The following is a 22,698-nucleotide window of genomic DNA, read 5'->3' as shown; positions in this document are numbered from 1 at the left end:
TAAAACTTGACCTAGGGGCGCTTCTGTTAAGTACTACAGACACCAAAGTAGACTCAAGCTGCCTGAGCAGCCCCCTCGCCTGCTCTTCCCACACTTGCACCGATGCACAAACAATACAGACTTTCAACACAAACACCCACATGCTCGGCTTTTCTTTACCACCAGGTTCATTTTCCTCTTGAGGTGTTAGATTCAGAGGAGGTTTTGGGATGGATTTAGAAATGCTCTCATCACCCTGGCTGAAACATACATACATGTGGAGATGAATCCTTCTTCCACCTGCGAACCCAGACACAACCCCCAGGTAAGATTGGGAGAGGCCGCTAATGGGTTCACTGGTTACTTGAGTGAGGAATGAGACAGCAGAAACATTTTCCTAATCTACTGGGGAGGCAGCTGGGCTCCAATTTCCCCAGCCAGTCTCTTCCTGGTTCTTCCCTAATACAGATTTTCCCCATATCACCTTCTAAGGAATGCTTTATGTGGCCACTCCTTTCAGCCTGACTTTTCCCCAAACTACTGGCTTGCTCTCCTCCAATCCTGAGGTCTGACCCCACCCACTTGAGAACAGATTCTTCTACTCTGCGGAGGCACGTGGTGTCCAGACACGGCTGGCTTTCCCTGAATTGAACCAACCACCATATTACCCCATCATGACCGAAAAGAAGAGCCTCTTCACAAAATCCCCATTCATACCAATAGAAGCTTCAGGAAGATTTGAAACCAGGCTGCTGTCTGACATCCTCCTGGTTCCAGAGCCAAATGACCTGAAATTGCACCTCTCACCTGTATGCCCAGCCAGCTGCACCCATGAATAGCGCTTCTTGAAGGGGCTGATGACTGGCAAGTTGACCATCGTTTTAATTGTATGCCATGATTTTTTCTGTAATACAGAGAAAAAAAAACAATTAAACAGGGCAACCTCAGAAATGCCCCTGCACCCACAATGTGCCAAGCAATCCGAAACATGTGCACTCAGCTCCACTTAGGGCCGGCTCCAGGCACCAGCTTATCAAGCAGGTGCTTGGGACGGCCACACCGGAGCGGGGCGAAACTTGCAGATATTCAGCGGCATTTTGGCGGAGGGTCCCTCACTTCCGCTCGGAGCGAAGGACCTCCCGCTGAATTGCCGCAGATCGCGATCGCGCTTTTTTGGGGGGGGGGGGTGCTGCTTGGGGTGGCAAAACCCCTGGAACCGGCCCTGGCTCCACTGCCCTCTGCCTGCTCCATAAGTGTCATAAATGCCCAAGGTAGATCTGGCCTACACCCAACATGATCACCACTGAAGAGATGGATGTCAAGCTGTGTGGGCTATTAAAGATACTTGATTAACTTTAAAAATAAAAATGACCCCTAAAACCCTGCTGGCCATAAGAAAACAGCCAGCAGGAAATTTAAAAGTGGCACTTTGTGATGCATATGGCATAGGCCTGTAATTCCCTGCATGGGTAAACCAAGGGTATGTCTACACTGGAAAAAAAAAAATTCCTATGCTAGTAAATCTCAGAGACCAACTCACTCAACCTCATGGGGTTTGAGCTACACAGCTAAAAATAGCAGCGTGCCAACAGGAGCCCAGGCTCTGAAACCCAGTGAGAGGGGTTGGGTCTCAGAGCCGGGGCTCAAGTCCATGTCTGAACGTCTAGACTGCTATTTTTAGCCCCTAGGCTGAGCCCCCTAAGCACGAGGCAGTTGACACAGACTCTGATGTGCTTTGTGTGCCTTAACGTGCCTTGAGTGCCTTAGAATCATAAGATTGGAAGGGACTTCAGAATACCATCTAATCCAACCCCCTGCTCAAAGCAGGATTTTATCCCCAACTACATCATCCCAGCCAGGGCTTTGTCAAGCCTGACCTTGAAAACCTCTAAGGAAGGAGATTCCACCACCTCCCTAGGTAACCCATTCCAGTGCTTCACCACCCTCCTAGTGAAAAAGTTTTTCCTAATATCCAGCTTAAACCTCCCACGCTGCAACTTGAGACCAGTACTCCTTGTTCTGTCATCTGGTACTACTGATTCATTCTCTTTGGAACCCCCTTTCAGGTAGTTGAAAGCAGCTATCAAATCCCCCCTTTCCTCATAAGTCATGTGCTCCAGCCCCCTAATCATTTTTGTTGCCCTCTGCTGGACTCTTTCCAAATTTTTCCACATCCTTCTTGTAGTGTGGGGCCCAAAACTGGAGGCCTCACCAGTGCCAAACAGAGTGGAATGATCACGTCCCTCCATCTGCTGGCAATGCTCCTACTTATACAGTCCAAAATGCCGTTAGCCATCTTGGTAGCAAGGGCACACTGTTGACTCATATCCAGCTTCTCGTCCACTGTAACCCCTAGGTCCTTTTCTGCAGAACTGCTGCCTAGCCATTCAGTCCCTAGTCTGTAGCAGTACATGGGATTCTTCCTTCCTAAGTGCAGGACTCTGCACTTGTCCTTGTTGAACCTCATCAGATTTCTTTTGGCCCAATCCTCTAATTTGTCTAGGTCCCTCTGTATCCTAGCCCTACCCTCCAGCGTATCTACCACTCCTCCCAGTTTAGCACCATCTGCAAACTTGCTGAGGGTGCAATCCACACCATCCTCCAGCTCATTAATAAAGATATTGAGCAAAACCGGCCCCAGGACCGATCTGTTGGGAACTCCACTTGATATCGGCTGCCAACTAGACATGGAGCCATTGATCGCTACCCATTGAGCACAACGATCTAGCCAGCTTTCTATCCCCCCTAATAGTCCATTCATCCAGCCCATGCCTCAGTATTCTTGCCAGCAAGTTAAAATCAAACGCTTTGCTAAAGTCAAGGAATGACACGTCCCCTCATCATAGAAGGCAATTAGGTTAGTCAGGCATGACTTGCCCTTGGTGAATCCATGCTGACTGTTCCTGATCACTTTCCTCTCCTCAAAGTGCTTCAGAATTGATTCCTTGAGGACCTGCTCCATGATTTTTCCAGGGACTGAGGTGAGGCTGACTGGCCTGTAGTTCCCTGGATCCTCCTCCTTCCCTTTTTTAAAGATGGACACTACATTAGCCTTTTTCCAGTCATCCGGGACCTCGCCCATTCGCCATGAGTTTTCAAAGATAATGGCCAGTGGCTCTGCAATTACATCCACCAACTCCTTCAGCACCCTCGGATGCAGCACATCCAGCCCCATGGACTTGTGCTCATCCAGCATTTCTAAACAGTCCTGAACCACTTCTTTCTCCACAGAGGGCTGGTCATCTCTTCCTCATATTGTGCTACCCAGTGCAGTAGTCTGGCAGCTGACATTGTTCGTGAAGACAGAGGCAAAAAAAAGCATTGAGTACATTAACTTTTTCAACATCCTCTGTCACTAGGTGCCTTAACGTGCCTTGTGTGGTCGCAGTGCAGCACTGGGAGAGTTTCGCTCTAAAATAAATAAATAAATAAAAAAGCCCACCTCCACGAGGGGCGCAGCTCCCAGTGCCAGTGTCCTGTCTACACAGGTGCTTCACAGTGCTGAAATTTGTTGCACTCAGAGGGGTGTTTTTTCACACCCCTGAGTGAGAAAGTTGCAGCGCTGTAAATTGCCAGTGTAGACATGCTCTAAGACTCACTGATGGCGGGGGGGGGAAGAATAGCTCAGTGGTTTGAGCACTGGCCTGCTAAACCCAGGGTTGTAAGTTCAATCCTTGAGAGAAGTGGGGTGGAAAAGTCTGTCTGGGGATTGGTCCTGCTTTGAGCAGGGGGTTAGACTAGATGACCTCCTAAGGTCCCTTCCAACCCTGATATTCTATGATAGGGGTTGCCACATAGATATAAGCCAGATACACACCAGGTCTGCTCAAGCTAATGCCTAAAAATAGCAGTGTGGACACAGCACCATGGAAGTCAGGCTAGCCAGCATGCTGGGCTAGCTGCCCCAAATACATATCCAGGGGGTTGAGCAGGATTATACTCAGGGGGTTAGTCTGAGCCACCATCCACACCACACTGCTATTTTAAAGCACTCATTCAAGCAGAGCTAGTGCATTTCTACCTATGTGCACTGGGAATTACACTGCCCAGTGGCTATGTAGAAGTACCATAGCGTTAGAACCACATTTTGCATAGGATGCAGATGCTCTTGTGAGTACATATGTATTCATACTCCTGCACACCTGAGAAATGGACACAGAAGGCCTAACACTGTAAGCACCACCATCTCTCACAGGCTTTCTGGCTTGTCTCACAGGCCTCATCCTAACGAGCAGGTGTCATCCGCAAAGTTTCAGAGGCACAGCTACCCTTATTTCAGTTCTGGGGTTGCCAATCCCCCTCTGGCACCCACTTAAAGTAGGATATAGAATCTTTTCCAGGTTGTGGAGTTTTTCCTTCTTCTCCCCCTCCCCCAACCTTGTTACATTTTAACAAGAGCAGTCATTGCTACTGCCACCTTGCTGTGTCACCTCTGTGCAGCTGCTCTGTTTGAATACTATAGCAGGCAGAAGGGGAAACACAGCAGCTGCTGAGAAACAGCTGCTGAGTGGACGATCAAACGAAAATAGCCTTTAAAAAGAGAAGCCAAAAAGGTCTCACCCTCTGGAACTGAAACTGAGGTGAGTAAGAATAATAATCCATCATAACATTTACACATTTATATAGCACTTTTCATCCTGACGGATTCCAGAGTACTTTGCAAACAAGATGCAGAGGAATCATTTCATCCAACACTGAAATGCAGCCACTGCAGAAGTTGGACACAGCAGCTGTTTAACAAGCCACAGCAAATCTATACAACATATGCTACTCAGCCTTTTGATTAAGATCAAGTGTAGCCTAAGCTTTGGGTGTGATTTTTTTTTCAGATGGCTCCCAGTGACTTCAGTGGAAGCAGATTAGGTCTATGCCAAACACTTTGGAAAATCCTATCTTTAATATCTACTGTATCCTCTATCAGGGGATTTTAGCTTACAGTTGCAGGGGAACTGATCCATCTCTAACTTCTATGATCCGAGGAAGTTAAGAATACAAAAACTGACACTGCAGAAAAAAAGTCTGTAGGCAGAATGTACTTCAACAGCAAAATTTAGCCTGCCCATCATTTTCCACCCATGCTCTTTTATCTTGTTTATAATAAGGTCTTCTTTACTTATGTTGGTCAGCATGTGAATAAGAAAACACTATGGATGACTTACAAGTGCAGCAGGAAGTAATGTTGGTGATGCAGTAAGTGACATTTTCTTCAAAGGGTTTGCCTACACAGGAAAATTATACCAGTCTAAGGAAAGGTATGGATTTAAACACTACAGTTATACCAGTATAACACACACACCACAGACCTCTTATTCTAGAAAAAGAGAGCCCTTTCCAGGTTAGCTTATGTTGCTTTGGTAGCAGTTTAAGTTAAGCCCCACTTATTCAGAAGAAGTGTGTCCACACGGGGAGTTATATTGGCATAACAATAATGATTTAATTACGCCAGTATAATAGTAAAGTTACCCACATAACAAGTCTTTAGTCAGTACTAAAGAAATGTTCCAGATTGATGTTAAGGGATTAGGGTGACCAGATAGCAAAAAAATCAGGACAGGGTAGGTTGTAATTGGCATCTATGTAAGACAAAGCCCTGAATCAGGACTGTCCCTATAAAATTGGGACATCTAATCACCCTAGAAGGAACATGGTGTTGCTGGAGGTGGTGTTCTCTCTCAGAGGATACATAAAACTGAGGTCTTGGACATTTCGGATCATGAAAAATCCAACAGCACTTAATGCAAAAGCAGGGATATTATCCAAACTGGAATTTAGCTAGGACACTCTGCAAGTCTAAATTCCCTTGCAATTTCCAGTGGATTTCATGTTCTTCATTATTTGTCCTAAACTATTCTGTAGCATTACGGTGTTTAACAGCTGCTGGACTCCCTCCCAGAGGTGGCTGCACTGCAGTGGTAGGGAAAATTATTCTTATATACAAGTTATAAACTGTTGTGGAATCCTTCTGAATCAAAGGTACTATGTAAAGTAAAGACGTCTGATATCCTTCAAGTACACAATATAGTATCTTTTTCTGCAGAGTCTACTTTCTAGCTTTAGCGGATAACAGAAACTCTCTCTCAAAACAGTAACTACTCTTCTGTTTTCATTAAACATGGCCAAGGTCCTCAATTACCAAACAAGCAGTCAAAAATCAAAAGGGTCAGAAGACTCCCTTTGATGCGGCTTATACAGAAATCAAGCTTTACAATCCACCTTAGCTTTCAGTGTAGAGCACCCCCTTTCTTATCTCATCCCTCAATGAGAAATCAGCTGTGCCCTGCACTCCTACCATATAGATCACATACTCATCTTAATATCCAACCTCTAACATTGAATGCTGTCTGCTAATGATTCATAATACACATTGTATCCAAAAACATTGAGAAGCAGAGCTTTTCTAGGAATGTACGTCAGCTTTCAATGTACACAGCACATTCCAGTGGCTTTCTCTCCTCCTCCCTCCCACCCAGTCTGAAGCAGTTACCGTGAATGCTTGCACTGTGGGTGTGAAAGAGACACAGCAGGCCAAATTCAGCCTTAACATCAGCAGGCATAGCTCCCATTGACTTCAACAATAACTGCACCCACTTAGACTAAGGCAGATTTTGATCCGATGTGTTAGAGATGCTCCTGGAGCAGGGGCGGCTCAATGTTTTTTGCCTCCCCAAGCACAGCAGTCAGGCAGCCTTTGGTGGCGCAGCGTTGCTGCAGTCAGGCAGTGTTTCTGCGAGTGATCTGCTGGTCCGGCACCTTCGGCGTACCCACCGTCAAATTGCCACCCTCACAGCCACCAGCAGCCCACTCCCCACGGCTTGCCACCCCAGGCACATGCTTGCTGCGCTGGTGCCTGGAGCTGCCCCTGTCCTGGAGTAAGCATTTGCCTTTCAATTTCTCAGACACTGCACAGACACTTCCCTCCGAAAGAGAAAACATGGCGATCAGGCCATCAAGGAAAGGCCTGCTGCTCTGGAATCCAGAGTGGTCCCTGGATGTTACTATCAGCAGGGGTTTCCGCAGATGAACTCTCCCCTCTATCCCCCATTGGAATTTCTAGAGTCCAGCCTCACTGACGTGTCTCTGCTGACAAGCAATAAGGGTTGACTGCTCTTGGAATAGTGGTGTTAGTAGGAGGATGAGCAGAGTGTAGGTCTGTTGGGGGAAGAATCTTTCTCACTTCTATTTCTAAAGCAGGATCTCTTCCTCTTTGTCAGCAATGGTTTATCAGTTTTCAAAGCGAAGCTTTATACAGCAATGGGAAAGGGGATTGTAGCAACTGCTTAACACGTGCTCTCTCTTGCACTATCTATGCTCCCTTATCCCTCTGTTCTTCTAGGTACCTAATCAGTATTCTATGCCACCTGTACACATCCAGAGATGTTCCAGTTTCCCTACCCCTCTATGACCTGAAAAAGGGAAATCCTGACTCCACTGATTGATTTTTATTTACCTCGTGGGATCAATATAGCTCATCAATAAATTAAAAGCCCCCAAAAACCAACATTAGAATTGGGATCTGTGAAATAATTAGCTACTCCTGTAGGGGGCCTTGATAGCCCTAAGCAGAATGCATGGTAAAATGGAGGGAAATTCCACATAAAAGTTTGAATTTTTTTCCATTTTTCAATCAATTTGAAACTTCCCAACCAGATCTAGTACCTAAGCAAGTTAGTCGCAAGTTTGTCACAAGCAACACACAAGAGTTGGTAACTAAAGCAGTAGATCCATGATACAATTAAGTTCCACATCTTCAGCAGACAGATCTTACCAAAACTTAGCATGGTGATAGTAAACTTTAAAAATGGGGATTTGAAAAATAAAAAGGAGAAAGCCAGTCAAGATGACTCTAAAGGCAAACATGAGGACATTATAATTCTTAGACTCAGCATTGAAGCTACTGAGGAAACCCATAACAGAGACACAGATGGTATGCAAGATAGGAAGAAGGTAAAGAAGGGAAAATGCCATCTCATATCAGTATCAAGCATGGAGAGATCACCTCAAAAGACAACCTTTGCACAAAGGACATTCCAATGACACTAAGACTGGCTAGGAGTAGAGTGGAAGAGAAATCATGAACTTCATGGAGGGTGATAACTATGTAAGAATGAAGCTGGCAGATGGGCAGCAGTGAATTTGGGGACTCATGGTCTGGTATAATCCTTCTCAGCTGTTCTGGATCATCTTGAGCATTCTAAGCCCTTATTAACATGGAACATAGTGCTCAAGGGAGGCACGGCAGTAGCCCTGTTCCAGAGCAGGAACTATGGAAAGTTTGCTCTATCCTGGTGCTAAAATGCACTGGCATGACATTGGCCAACTAAGACAGGCAATTACATTGCCAACCTACTCATCGCTTGGTACACGCAGCTCCTGCCTACATGCTTGAGCCACTCTGAAGCTCTGGAGATGGACAGAAATTTCTGGCCATTGGTTCTTGCCTAGATGGTGCCCTCTCAAGTGCTGCTTATGGTAGGTCCATTGCTTGTGTGACCATGTTTTCTGCACAGCATCCTAGGTTCAGGATAACCCAGAATATATAGTATAGACTCATTGAGGGAGGGAACTCAGTGATTTGATTGATATATATAAAGATTGATATATATAAAGATTGATGAAATAATTTTTTTCATTGGAACTTGCCAATTTGTCAAAATGAAGTATTCCATAGAGACAGTTCAATTTTAAATCAAATCACTGAGTTCCCTCCCTCAATGAGTCTATACTAAAACTTTGGGAGGCAGATATACTCTCCCTCCAGAGGACAGAAGAGGAAAAAGAAGATTTCTCACACATACACACACACAGTTTTGTGAAAGGCTCACACAAATGAATCCTAGTCTGACAAACACTTATGCCTGTATATAACTTTCCTCATGCAAACAGCCTCACTGATTTAAAGGCTACACATATGCACAAGTGCTTGCAGAATTAGGCCCTACTGAAACACAAAGTAACTATACAAAAGTGCTGGCTAATACACTAAGTAAACGAATGGAAAAACACTCCCCACTCCCAAGATCTGTCCGTTCTAATAATCTTAGGAGTTACTTGAAACTCGTCAGTTAAAAAAAAAGTCACAAAAACATGACCTAAATTGACGGCATTCCTTAAACTATTCATTTTTTCCCCATTCTCAGCAGCAAGGTGGAGGAGTACTTTTGCCAGATTTGGTCATTTTTCACAACAATTTTGCAAGGCCGCAGTAAACACTGATCCTTGAATCCTTTTCCCAAGAAAGCCTCAGCAGCTCTTTTTGTCCGTGATCCTGCTGCTTTTTTTCCCCCTGGAGAAATCACGCTACATAATGCAAGCCTACACAAGCCTGTAAAGAGCTATTATGACAGCAAGAAACAAAAGGAAGAGGGAAGATTTTTTTTATAATCTTTTTTAAAACCTTTTATAGAAAGAGTGAAATTAACTACCATCCATCATCACTTATACTCTGTTCCCCTCTTTACATCATTTGGGCTGCTTGTGTAACATTTAGGCCCTGGTCCTGCAACTAGACCCATGCAGATGGACCTTGGTCCCACACAGAGCCCCACTGACCGCAACAGGACTATGTATAGGCATAAGGGTACTCATGTGGATTCAGCTGCAGGACCAGGACCTATAATTGTTAAAAGATTACAATGTTGGTCTCAGGTTAATACTTAATATACAAGTGTTCACATGACACAAATCACATATTGTGAAACTGGCACTGAGTGGAACCCTTGCTGAAAAAGTCTCTGCACTAGAAGCTAACACTTGAATGTGCATGTAGGAGGCTAACCTATCTACACATCATTGGAGTTGGCCCTAGGATTTCAAAATAACAACAAATTTTTGACATTAGAAAATGTAGTATAAAAGAATTGCTCAGACCATTAAAAGAAACAGCATTCTATGAGCAGGGAATGGGTAGGTAATCAGTTAATCATGAAGAATATGATTGCATTTAGGGACTAGTGCTGTGTTTCATGTATATGCATATCACTCATATTCCAGTGTCTTTTTTTCTTGTACCACTTCGTCTTTCTTTTCTGCTGTTCTCTCTCGTCCCTCGCTCTCTTTTTCCTTCATATTCATTATGGGCTAGACTCCACTACCCATATTCATTCTGGGTAATGCCTTATTCTGCAGGTAGTCCCACTGAAACCAATGGGGCTATTCATGAAGAAAGCTGCTACTCATTGTGAATAGAGTGGCAAGATCTAGCCCTGTATAATTTACTCTTCATTAATATTTGTACTGAAAATTATAGCTCTTTTGAAATTTGCATACTTTTTGCAGTTTTAAGTTTTACTGTATGTACATTTATTTAAAAAAACAGCAAAGCTAATATTTATTTTTTAGAAAAAAGTTCATAAGCCTCAATAAAAATGTAACCATGTCTTAAAAAAACAAACTATTTAACTCTTTTGAGAGCATCACTTTAGGTTATTAAAATTGGAATAATTCTGAAATCTACTTCATTTTTCATCATTCATACTGTTTGTTTACCTTTTGCCTGTAATTCAGTTTGGAGGTGAAACTAGTCTCGTCAGTTTTGTTTTGCTTCTAAGCATTCTCTCTTTGTGGTTCTCATGTACTGTACTACCTGAGTGCTGCAATGTTGGACTTGCAAATGCACAAAACCTAATTACAGAGCCAAACTTACAGGGTTGGGGTTTGTTGTTTTATAAGCAATTGAAACTAACCAGGTCAAATATGGGCATTGGCCATCCCACTGCATATATGTCAATCAATTAATACCTACAGTCACTCCAAAAAGGTTTCGAGAGAAACCCACTGAGACTAGAGAGTTGCCAAGTCCAGGCAGGCACTAATCTAATTTAAGTAAACTGCAACTATATCTGCTTACTTAAGAGTGACCATGACCAATTCACTGCAGCATTATACTGAGAGCTGGTCATAAAGATTGATGAAATAATTTTTTTCATTGGAACTTGCCAATTTGTCAAAATGAAGTATTCCATAGAGACAGTTCAATTTTAAAGTTCCTCTGGATTCCAGGCAGGATTCTAATGGTTTCCTGCAAGCTTACCCACCCAGCTCCTTGCCTGCTGGGGAGCCTGGGTTTCCAGAGTCCATGGCTCCAGGACAGCTGACCAGGTGGACTGCCTCAGAGCCTGGCTCCATCCCCTCTTGAAATATGGAAATCCGTCACATAGCAGAATAGCTTTCTCTACCCAATTCTAGTATAACAACAATGAATTTGTATTACCAAGGGAGATAGCCTCTATGTTCTTTCAATCTTGGGCTTACCCACATTACTTGTCATTCCACACTCAAGGGGTCACCTTCTCCTGCAAGACACTTCTTGTTTGCTCCATTTCAAGTTTCCCTATCCTGCCCTGCCAAGGTACCATCTTCTGCTGGGTAAGAAGAAAAACTATTCAGTGTAATTGCTAGTTCTTTCTTGGTAGTCCTGAACAGATTCTTTACAACTCTGTCAACTTTCATCCTAAATTCAGCCCTACCTCCCTCCTCCCCCAAAGATTGCTCACCACCTTTTGCAAATATCTTTGTAAATCCCATCTCAACTGCTGTACAAAGATGTTTCTGCAATGTTCATAGTCATCCCAGTTCTCAAGAGGTCAGGGGAAAAGTGAGAAAGAAAGGCACTGAGCTTGTCCCTGAATCAAACCCACAGAGATAGACTGTACTGACAAAGTGCTGTCCAGCTGCAGTCATGCAAGTAGCAAATCCTACATATTTGCTTAATCTTGCTACACATTTGTCTGTGGCTTGTGCACTTGCACACAAGAAAGAAATGCAGCGGAAAGAAATGTAGCCATCTCTGGTTATGAAAAAATTACATTTATTAGATATTTTTTCCCTCAATAGGTACAGACCAGTTAAGTAAGGTGGCAAGTTTGTGAGGTCAGATTTTAGGACTGGGAACAGTTTTAAAATACCAGATATAATGAGTAAGATTTTGATCTTTCTTTGCAACTGAACTGTCTCAGATATACAGAAACAAGTTAAGAACAAACAAACAAACATTCTCCTCACAGCCTATTAAGATTCCAGGACTTTGTCCTTTATTGCCCAAATCAAAAAGGTGTTTGTTTATAATTAGGGCTCTCTCTATGCTCTGAGAACTGGAGATACCTACAGGACTAAAGTACACAATGAGGCAGAAATGGAGAAAAAGGATAGGGGACAATGGGGCCCTGGCCCTTCTCACATACTTGCTGGAGACCAGCATTGCTACTTCACGTTTAGGGGGAAATTCTGCACTTGGATATGGAAGTGGGTCCCACAGAAGTCAATAGGGGCCCTGGGTGAGGAAGTGAGGAGTACAGTTGGCCCACAGCTAAAGAGCATAATGTCCAAAACAAGAAACAAGCCTGCAGACACAATCTAGGGCACTGTTTTTTTCTGATTTCAGTAGCCAGTTTCCCCATTTTGGCCCCTTATTAAAGGATTCCAGCATCCAGGGTTGAGGAGCTAGTAGCTTTCAAGCACACTGACCACTTGTTTGAATCAAATATGAATTATAGATTGAGACAAAAATCTTTTTGCGGAGGAGTAAGTCAGTAACAGGAGTGCCACCAGGGCAAGCTCTGACAAGAGACTGAACAAACATGCACACACCTCTTAAAAGTCAAGGCTACAAGCAGAACAATTGAACCAGTTCCCAAGGCAAGGCAGTGCTCTTCCCGCAAATAACATGTTTTTACCACAGCATGCTCCTTCCCCTCACTGGGGAAGAGAGGAGACGAAAGAGGGATCTGGTACACAAAAGAGAAGACGATTATTCTTCAGCAACCCTTCCAGCTGAGCCTGTTTGACACCAGATAGCGAGGTAGGTAGGCCTAGATTCAAAGCTTAGTCTACTATGCTGACTTTCACCTGCGTAGTCAGGCCCAGAGCCCTACAACAAACAACAACCACCACCACCACCTGGAATTTGAGGGCTGCAGTTGTAGATAATGGGCCACATCCTGGGCTGTCATATGCCACTGTAGCTCCATTTACTTCAATGAAGCTAGGCTGAGGATCAGGCCTAGTTACTGCAGCCCACTTTCTGCCATTGGATCAATGCTGCCCCAAGAGTGATTGCACTGACCAGAGAGGAAGTAAAGTCAGGGTGGCTGGATGATGCGCTGATTCAAGCATATCACTGAGCAACCTCTGCTAGTGGGACTCTTTTGGAGCCCTAACCCCACTGATATTGACACACTCCCCCCAACCCGTGGAATCCCCAAGGGAGAGGCAGCAATGTCAATACTGCCTGCCTTCCAACTGAGTGAATACTCCTGTGGTGCAGGGATGCCAGTTGCTGCAGGTAGATTTAATCTACACCTCCCCTTGCCAACATGGCTGATTTTAGCACAAACCTAAGGAAGAATGGATGGCATAGAAAAAAAAACCCAACACAATTGTGATTACAGGGACATCTCCCTGATCAGTGTCGCTAATCAGACCACTAAGCAAAAAGTGTTACTACAGCTCGACCTCACTCTCTCTCTCTCCCCTACCACCCAACTTGTGAAGGTATTAACAGACTGCACCCAACCCTTGATGCTTCCGGTTTCTGCACTCAGCCATGGCTGAGGGACACAGATGCTCACACGTGCTTTGGCAGGTGTATCCTCTGTCTGCCGGGTTCTGATTTCCTGTTTGTACTACAGTCAGGACGGGCTGGCTAGTCCTTCCGAGTGATGAGAAAGATTCGGTGATATAAGCCAAAACAAAACAAAAACAACCTTGCAAGACACAAACCTCGCGTCCCCACATTTTCCCCTCCACCATGACTCATAGTGCATTACTTAGCACAGTGCATAACCCCTTTGATGTGCTCCTCTTAAGAATGCTTGGCAAATCTGCAGAACACTCGCAGTGACTAGGGGAAGCAGGACCTTCAGGAAAGAAAACCTGGGCGATATGAGGGGGAGAGGAATTGATGTTCAGCATGGGGCAGAGTTCCTAAGAGCACGTTATCTTCATTCCCAGCACACATCTGGATTCATTCCATGATTCCAGATGTGCTTTCCCTCTCCACACCACAGAGATAGTACAGCAGAGGCCTGCTTGCTATTTTGTAATTCTGGAACAGAACCTGCTCCCTGAACAGGGCCTAGGGGTAAAAATTTATGAATCTTAAAATTAAATAATTCAGCAAACAGAGAACTAAAGTCTCTGGATGCATGTGTGGCATACAAATAAAACTGACAGGTTTTGACCACCTTCTCCTCCAAAGAAGAACTTCAAAACCACCAACTTCATTCACCCCACCATTACCCTCCTCAAATAATAAATGAGCCTTGCATCAGAACATGGTGGTCAGCAAACTAGAGTACTTTTGGTCCATCAGCAAAGCAAGCTCCAGAGCGGATGGCCCTTGGTCATGTCTAGTCCCCCAGAGGTCAAACGTTGGGACTGTTTGCATAAGCACTGGAGTTTCTCTCAACAGCCTCAATAGTGCAAGGGGAGAGAGCTGGGCTCTGAAGTATCTTCTGAATACCTGGAGCAGATATCTTTGTCACACGCTCAAAATGCTTCCCTTTACCTATCACCACCACCTTCAAGCTGTCTGATGTGACTATTTCACTCAAGAACTGGGAAAGGAAAAAAACTGCACTGTTCAGGTCCAAAGAAAAACACAGAACTAAGTGCCTTTCAGCCCAACACCTCCCACTGTCTCCCAAAGTGTCATCATGTCTATATTGAAGAGGCGGGGTGGCAGAATGGGATCCTGTGGCATCCAGCATGAGAGCCCTCAAGCAGCTGCCTTCATTGTCTAATCAATGCATTATAAATGGACAGATGTGCAATTTCCCAGCATCATGATCCAGGGTCCCTTAGAAGGAAAGAATAGAGCAAGACTCCATCCACCATTGCCAGTGCAAAAGGACAGTCAACAATACCTCATGAAATAGAGGCCATTGACTGATCTAAAAGCAATCAGCATGGACACTTGATTTCTGCCCATCACTAGAAGGTCTACACTACAGTGGCACAGCTATGGAGCTGCATCTGTGCTGCTAAAGCACCGCAGATGCTGCCTACATGGATGGAAAAACTCTTTCCATCAATGTAGTTAACCCACCTCTCCAAGAGGTGATAGTTAGGTTGATGGAAGAATTCTTCTGTCAACCTGGCCACATCTACACAGAGGGTTAGGTTGACCTAACTAAATCACAGAGGTTGTGAAATTTTTCACAGCCTTGAGCAATGTAGCTAGGTCGATCTAATTTTTAAGTGTAAACCAGGCCTAAGTGTTCCTTAGCAAGTAAAACCACAGTTTCCATATCAAAACCCAGGCCAAAAGCCAAGGAAGTCAAAGGACATTATATGGCATCAAAGCTACTTAGTCACAATATTTTTTTTTCAGTTTCATCACCAGGATATTAAAGATAGTGTAATAATTTGCAAGACTGTTGGACAATTGTTAGCCAGAGTGTTAGAAAGAATATTTCTTCAGCTGGGGCCAAGAGTTGCTCATTTGAGGAAAGCTGATACTTCTTCCTCCCATAGGAAGGCACAAGCAATCTCTACCAACAATCCCAGTACTTCATCACCACCATGACACTTTGCTTTAACACTCTGTAAAAGGCATCGGTCCAGTTGTAGTGGCAGGATGAGCCTCTCCCATACCCACTGGAATCTCAGCAGAACTGAATAAAATTGATCCAGAGAAGCCCCCTCCTAACATGGTCAATCCTGAAGGAAACTGATAATATACAAGATAATGGAACATTCCTCACAGCCGGATACAAATTACTCACTTTCAAGGCAGAGGCAGTCAAGATTTAACCAGGCTGTCCACCACCTGGAACAGTTTTGCTGGTAAATTGATCGTCATTTAGCAGATGGCAAATAAAATCTTTCCTATGCTTTAGAAATAGTTATAGCACGAGACTTCTGAGGTTGCCATGCTGACACAGAAAATGTCTTAACTTTATAACTTCTGCGACAGATAATGTACATAGAGCACAGATGATCATCTAATGCCACAGTAACCCAAGAGGTAAGGATGTTTAGGAGAGGTGATGTTGACAGTCAAGAACAAAATATCATAGTGTCCTTGTAGGCCATCAAAAGAATGGACCCCCAGCTATGTAGCATAATCCCTTAGTGATGTCTGAAATCACAACCGATCCATCATTCTCCATGGGCAGACCAATATAATAGATCCAATAGCCAACACAACCAAGAGTGGTCAGGGTGAAATTAACTATATGCAATGCAAAATATAAATGTACTTACTACAAAATGCCAGTGTTGGCTCTACATAACAGTCAGAGATATGATGCATGGGCAATGAGCCAGGAAAGATCCTAATTCGCCCAGGGGTGTGCACATGGCAGGGGAAGGGGGTGTGCTCTGCATTATTCATTAGGACAGTGCAGATAGTTAGCCCCGCTCTACCAGTTGGTACAGAGCTGGGGGCTAAGTCACGGTTCTACCCCTTTGGGCCACCCTGTGGGTGATTTGCTTACCCTGAATAAATCTGTAGTTAAGGTAGAATGTTGATGAAAAGTGAGGAAATTCCCAAGTCTTAATACCGCCCCATTATCCTTGAACATACTTCTCCATCTGCCACTCAGATATCTGCCACATTCCAACATCATCAAAGAGTGAACTTTGCAGTTTTCAAGCCAATATGATCTCATCAGCTGCTTATGGGCCAGAGATATTTGCCTTCTCAACCCAATAAGCATGGACCAGAAACCACATATTTCATATGTTAACTGTACCACAGGCTGCCTCCATCCATCCTCCTGCAATGAGCACTGACCACAATGTAGTTCAGCCGCCCCATACTGACATACACACTAGAGGCTAACCACTACCATGTTCACCCAGACAGACACACAGGCCATAAATACATATAGTACCAAATATACTCTCCAAATACCTGTCTGAGTTCCCTCCCCTGTACCTAAAAGCAGGGCAGGGGACATATGGGTTATAACATCATACGATGAAAGACAACAGTGTTGTAATTCATGTATGCAATAGGAAAGAAGGGGAAGGATGACAGCAGAGTTAGAGCTACGATAGGAACCTTAAATGTGATATTCCTAACATTCATATCATTGGTTTGTTTTGATAACTTCGTGTTCTAAAATGTTGTAATAAAATAAATGAATGATCCATTTACATTAACTCTCTCCAAGCAAGGTTTGTCTGTAAATTAGCATTTTTTAAAAATAATTGTAAATATGTGAATCGTTCATGGATAAGTGCATCTTCAAAAAATTTAAATACAGAGATGTTTTTTCTTCCCAAGCACAAGAAATAAACTCCACTAATGAGTGTCCAATAGTTATGGCAGGGGACCAGAAGTCAGGATTTATGGGTTTTAGTCAGAGCTCTGCCACCAACTCACTGTGTGACCTTGGACTAGTCATATATTCTCTCTGCACTCCAATTCCCCCAATTAGAGAGAAGACCACCTATTTCACAGGGGTACTGAAAGGGCTGATTCATTAGTGTTTGTAAAGCATTTTAAGACCTTCAGATAGAAGCCAGTGTATAGTGTAAGTGCAAAGTGTTATTCAAATCTAAAAAATAAATGCTGTGAAAGGGGCTGATCAAACATGCAGATAGTAGTAACAGTTCTCCTGCTGCTGTGCTAATCTACCACAAAGCAAAGTCCAATATTACATCTCACTTCTCCGCCTTTGCGTCCTCCAGACCAACACCCAATACCCCTCTGAAAGGTTAAACAGTTACTGTTTCATCTAGTATGTACTCTAATGTATAGATAGGGCCCAGCCTCTGGAAAGGAATGCAACTGTCAACATACCATGACATCCTTACTGAAGGGGTGTGGTATTTACGTACAGGAAAGCCACATCCTTAAGCAATTGCTTTGCTTAATAACCCACCACTTTAAGGTCGTCATTGTCTGAGTGTTCCAAACAACTGTATTAAAAGCAGGGTGGATAAAAATCAATGATTTTTTTAATCAGTTTTTTTTTATTTAAACCAGATTTTTTTTGATAAAAGGTTTTCTTTTCCTCCAAAAGCATATCTAAAAGACAGTTTTAATTAAGATAGCTCAAAAATATCTCATCATGGAATAGGGATTATAAATTCTAATTCTATAGTATGAGACAATATATTCATGTAATGTTTAAGAAAAGTTTTGTAAATGAGTTCCAATAGTTCATGGATTAGGGACCCAATTTTATGGGGTTCCAGGCGCTTCTGTACAGATTATTTAAATTAATATTTCTATCCACCCAATGGGACTCAGTGCTCAGTCTAGAAGATACTATCAGAGATGCTTAGTTTTGCAGTTCTCAAACTGTGGATTTGTCTCTCCAGAGATAACATGCTTGTTAACAACAAAAATGTTTTTAAAAATAAATAGAGAGGTGAGAAACAGACCTCAACCCGATTATCCCTCTACAAATTTGTGTACAGAGTCAATCCCTTTCCTCTCTCTAAAGGTGCAAACTTTCAAAAAGTTCAATGAATTGAAGATAGTTGGGGGCAGAATAGATCTGGACAAGGAGGAGAAGTCTGGAGATAAATGTGAGAAGGGAGGGACAGGCAGTAGAAAAAGTGAAGTTGTTTGAGCAGCATATCCCAGAAGTCTTGAGGTCTTTGAGTGTAGCCTTCATTGAGATCTACCACACCATTCTCTCACTAGAAGGGAAAACCTGTAATAGTAGCAGGCTGTAAAAGAGACCTAGTTTGGGAATAAGAAACATTCAAGAAATATACGTTTGCTGATAATGTTTTAAAGCAAGTCACACCAGTGAACTGGTGGAAGTCACTTAGGTACTTGGATTCAGAGACTGTTGAAGTGATAATCTCACTTTTAACAGCAGTAGCTTCTTCTGTCAGCATAGAAAGAATATTTTCTTTCTTTGAACTAATTCATTCCAAATTGAGAAATCATTTGGAACCTGAAAAAGCTGGAAAACTTTTTTCTTTTCCAGATTATGAACAAACAGGAAAATGAAGGTGAAGATGGCTGAGTTAGCTGCAGAAGCCAATATTTTAAGCTTCTCATGTTGACCTGGTTGACATAATATTTAACTATTAAAAAATAAAACAAAAATTAAATTGACTATTTTAAAAACAATTTTAACAAAAACAAACCTGATTTTAAAAAACCTGAATGTTTAACTAAATTCAAAAAATTCATATGCTTGTTTTGTTAAAATATTGTATATTTACTGTGGAAGAAAAAAATCCAAACTACGTAATGTTGTTTTAGTTAAATAAAACAATTTAAATGTCTGCCCGGTGATCTTCTCCTCCTAATACAGCATGGCAAGAAAATCCTCCAAATATTAATGATTAGCCTGTTGAATTGGAGATAGTTCACCTCCCAATGACTTCATAAATATCTGCTTCAATTACCTTTGGTAAACGAAATAACCAAACATACACTCATTTTCTGATATAGCTGTAAAACTAATCTGAAAAGTTCTCAAAATAAAATCACTTTAAAAAATGTATCGTGTGTACCTTCTAAAAATGAAGCCTACATCTCTGAATTCTGCAGAATATGTATTAAGGTTATAACAAACAACAAGAATGCACTTTTATGTAGAAATCCATGATTAAATCGAGTCTTCCTGACTAGTGATTTAAATCATGATTTAATCAAATTGATTTAAATCAAATCCACCCTGATTAAAAAAGGGATTTATATTACTTACACATACAGTAAGTTTTGGTTTTATATCAAAGCCAGGCGAGCAAGTCTGCTAACGCCAGTCAGGAGCTGGGCTTCATGGCTTAAGCATCACAAAGAGCAGGATAACCAGAACAGAATGAGTATGGAGAATTACAGAAGACAGCAGTTCTTCCAGGTCAGCAAGAAAGGGTGTATGTAGTAGACCAGGCCTGAGTGTCTTTGTATAGCCGCAGACCTGATCCAGAAGTCTGTCAGCAACACACCAGTCACACTCTGGCTTCCACCAACCTAGGTTACTGCTTGCATAGTGACCCCAATACATTCCCAGTCCTGATTTTTCCCAAAAACACTGTCCAGCCCTCTCCTGCACAGTCCAGATAGTAAGATTCATTGCCCCTGTAAGGAATCAATATTCAACAGTTTGTTACATTAACTAGAGCTAAGCAAAAATTCAGTTTAAACACAGCACTGGATTGGTTTAGATTAGAGGTAAAACAAGTTTATTAACAAAAGAAGATTAAGTGAATTCAAGTATTAGAAAGTTAGAAACCATTACAAGAAATAAAAGTGAAAACATGCATCCAAAAGTCTAAAACTTAAACAAGTTTTCGTTCAAGCTTTCTTTAAGTTGGCCTTTCACACCCACAGTCTTCCAGGAAGATGGTGACTGACTCTTTCCTTGGTCAGGATCTCTCCCAAAGGCCCAAAGATGCTGGTTTCTCTGTCATCTTACATGAAAGAGAGCACTTATGGTTCTCTGTCCCCCCTTTTTATATATATATATAATCTAGGAACCCCTGAAGTGGATTCTTCTGAAGGTTACTCTTCAACACCAAGTTTATTCAAGCAGTAAAGAAGGTGACATGGAGTCTGCTGGTTAAGGAGGCTCCATGCTCTCTCTCCTCACCTGTGTTTGCTGAAATACAAATTTGCTTTCTCTCCTTCTATATTCTCCTGCTGTCTTGTGGACCCTATTTGCTACTTATACGTAAACTGAGGTAAATGCACATTCCTTTGTTTAGGATAGACATGTTTAACAACTTTTGCCTAGGCAGGACTGTGTGGATTTGAACATGGGCTAAGATCATACGGGGGACTTCACACCTTCGCATATAATGTTGCTACATACATTTCATCGTGATGTTACTGGCCAGCGAGTTACCAGCATTCAAATGATATCTCAACAAGATGTATTTTATATAAAGATTATTACAATGGTGCGTAGGGTGTGAATACAGTGGAGCTTTTGCTCACATACCCCCAAGGTAGTGTTGGGTCTGTTAGTGAAACAGAGTAGGAAATATATAGGATAGAAGGATTCCCCTCTTGCCCCAGCACCACTATGCTCAGGGCTACGTTCTGTTAATGGACTAGCATAGGAAAGAGAAGCTGAATTCCTCTCCTAGCCCCGGCAAATCAGGGATTATTTAAAATGTTCCCTTCCAGACAATAGTCTTGATGCAAGAGGTTAATTCAGACCTTACGTAAGTGGCTGAGAGTCAGCTGAAGTCAAAGAAATCACACCTGCTTGCATCAGACTTGAAACTGACTCAGAGTGTCTGGGTTTCCGAGATACTGTGGATGTGTGTGCTGCTCTGTGTGTTTTGCGATGAGTAGTACTTTCTCTGCCCTCTAGGTAAACAAAGGGTTTTACCATCAAGATCCTGGGGATCCCTCACCTTTTACAAACACAAATGTCAATTGCAAAATTATTAAGAAAATCTGTTTACCCTGCTAAGAAAGTAAACACATGCAGCTTACACGTGGTTACTACCTGTCATTCTGTACCTCACCCTTTCAATAAAATAGACAGACACAAAGACATACTTTACTATCATGGACTCCTAGCAGCAGAACTGCAAGCCAAACTTAGTCTGCCTTGCAGAACCATACAATCTAGTTGACTAAAAATTTGGAATGAGCAGCAGCCTCCATGCCAGATTGGAAACAGACAGCAGAATCCAGCAATGACCAAACAACAGTACTCCAAAGCACAGCAGCTGAGGATAGGAAAAGTAAGGTCACACATAAAATGTCACCGCAGATGGATTATGGTTCATGGTGCATGCAAGGAATGAGCAGTTCACCCAGGCTACTTCGCAAGCCAAGATTGAATTTGCTGCCCTGTCTGTATCATTTTTCTTACTTAGTGAAACATACATAGAAAATAATTTGCTTGACTTCATTCATTCCATGCCATCCCACCTTCTACCCATCCCACCCCTTGACTCCTCTCAGACAGAATTGCTAAGCCTGGCCTCACAATTTAAGGGCTTAAAGCAAGATTGGGAACACAATGCTTTAATATTTCTGTGATAAGTGGGGAATAAATTCTAGACAGACAGAGGCTGAAGGAAGAGTCAGGGAGAAAGAAGGGAAATCAGATCAAGAATTACTTCCCACTCCAGTCCGGCTGCCAGATTGGGAGAAAATGTATCATTTGACCCTACAGTGGGAGTCTGGGCCCAGGTGGGATTTAGCAATCCAGTGAAGGATCACTGGGATCCTAAAAGTATGTGGCTTTCCCCAGTCTCTGGTCCCCTGGTTGGAGGGGGAACATCAGGCCTTGCCCCTTTGGTCCTGCCATGATTCCTGTGGAATCAAGTCATGAGTTGCTGAGACTGGCATAGGCCCTTAAAGCACAGGGCCTCAAGCAATCATTTGCATTGCTTATGCCTAAAATCCACCCTGATAGGCTGGAGAGATCCTCACAGACAGGCTCTCTGAAAGCATTTATAAAAGGTTTTATTATCTTGTCTGCAGAGTCCTGCTGGGACACCCCAGCACCTGGGGTAACAGCCAGGAGAGGACATAAGGGAGCCAGCGATTTCCTCCTCCAGGGTCTTCTCCTGCAGATTTTACCACAGGAAGGGATGATCTGGCCTTAAGCAAGGACTACAAGGAGTAATTTTATTAATCTGTTTGGATTTTTACCAGAAGGCAAAAGAGGTATTTATTCCTGGACATCAGGTGCCCTTACCAAACAGCGAACAACCAAAGTGGATCAATTACAAATCCAGCATACCTGATGCCCAGCATTTTGCATTGTATTAAGCTGACGATTGGGAAGGTTGCCTCGTTTCTGCAGACTAAAGTCTTCTCTGAATAAGGCTGACCCA

General features: G+C 42.9%; 1 protein-coding gene across 3 annotated transcripts in view; it reads right to left on the bottom strand.

Moving 5' to 3' along the window:
* Positions 1-22,698, bottom strand: part of ITPKA (inositol-trisphosphate 3-kinase A) — a 54,247-nt gene that overhangs the window by 16,480 nt on the left and 15,069 nt on the right. For all 3 annotated transcript variants that reach the window (XR_004000007.1, XM_030559523.1, XM_030559522.1), the window contains exon 2: positions 787-883. Coding sequence is in view for 2 of the 3 variants with exons in the window: in XM_030559523.1 (XP_030415383.1) it covers positions 787-883 (97 nt within the window). In the remaining variant the exon portion in view is untranslated. The remainder of the gene's footprint in view (positions 1-786; positions 884-22,698) is intronic.

Source organism: Gopherus evgoodei, chromosome 4 (genome assembly GCF_007399415.2).
Source record: "Gopherus evgoodei ecotype Sinaloan lineage chromosome 4, rGopEvg1_v1.p, whole genome shotgun sequence".
In the NCBI taxonomy this organism is placed as follows: domain Eukaryota; kingdom Metazoa; phylum Chordata; order Testudines; family Testudinidae; genus Gopherus; species Gopherus evgoodei.
The sequence above is the reverse complement of the archived record's forward strand: the minus strand, read 5'-3'. Positions and strand labels throughout refer to the sequence as shown.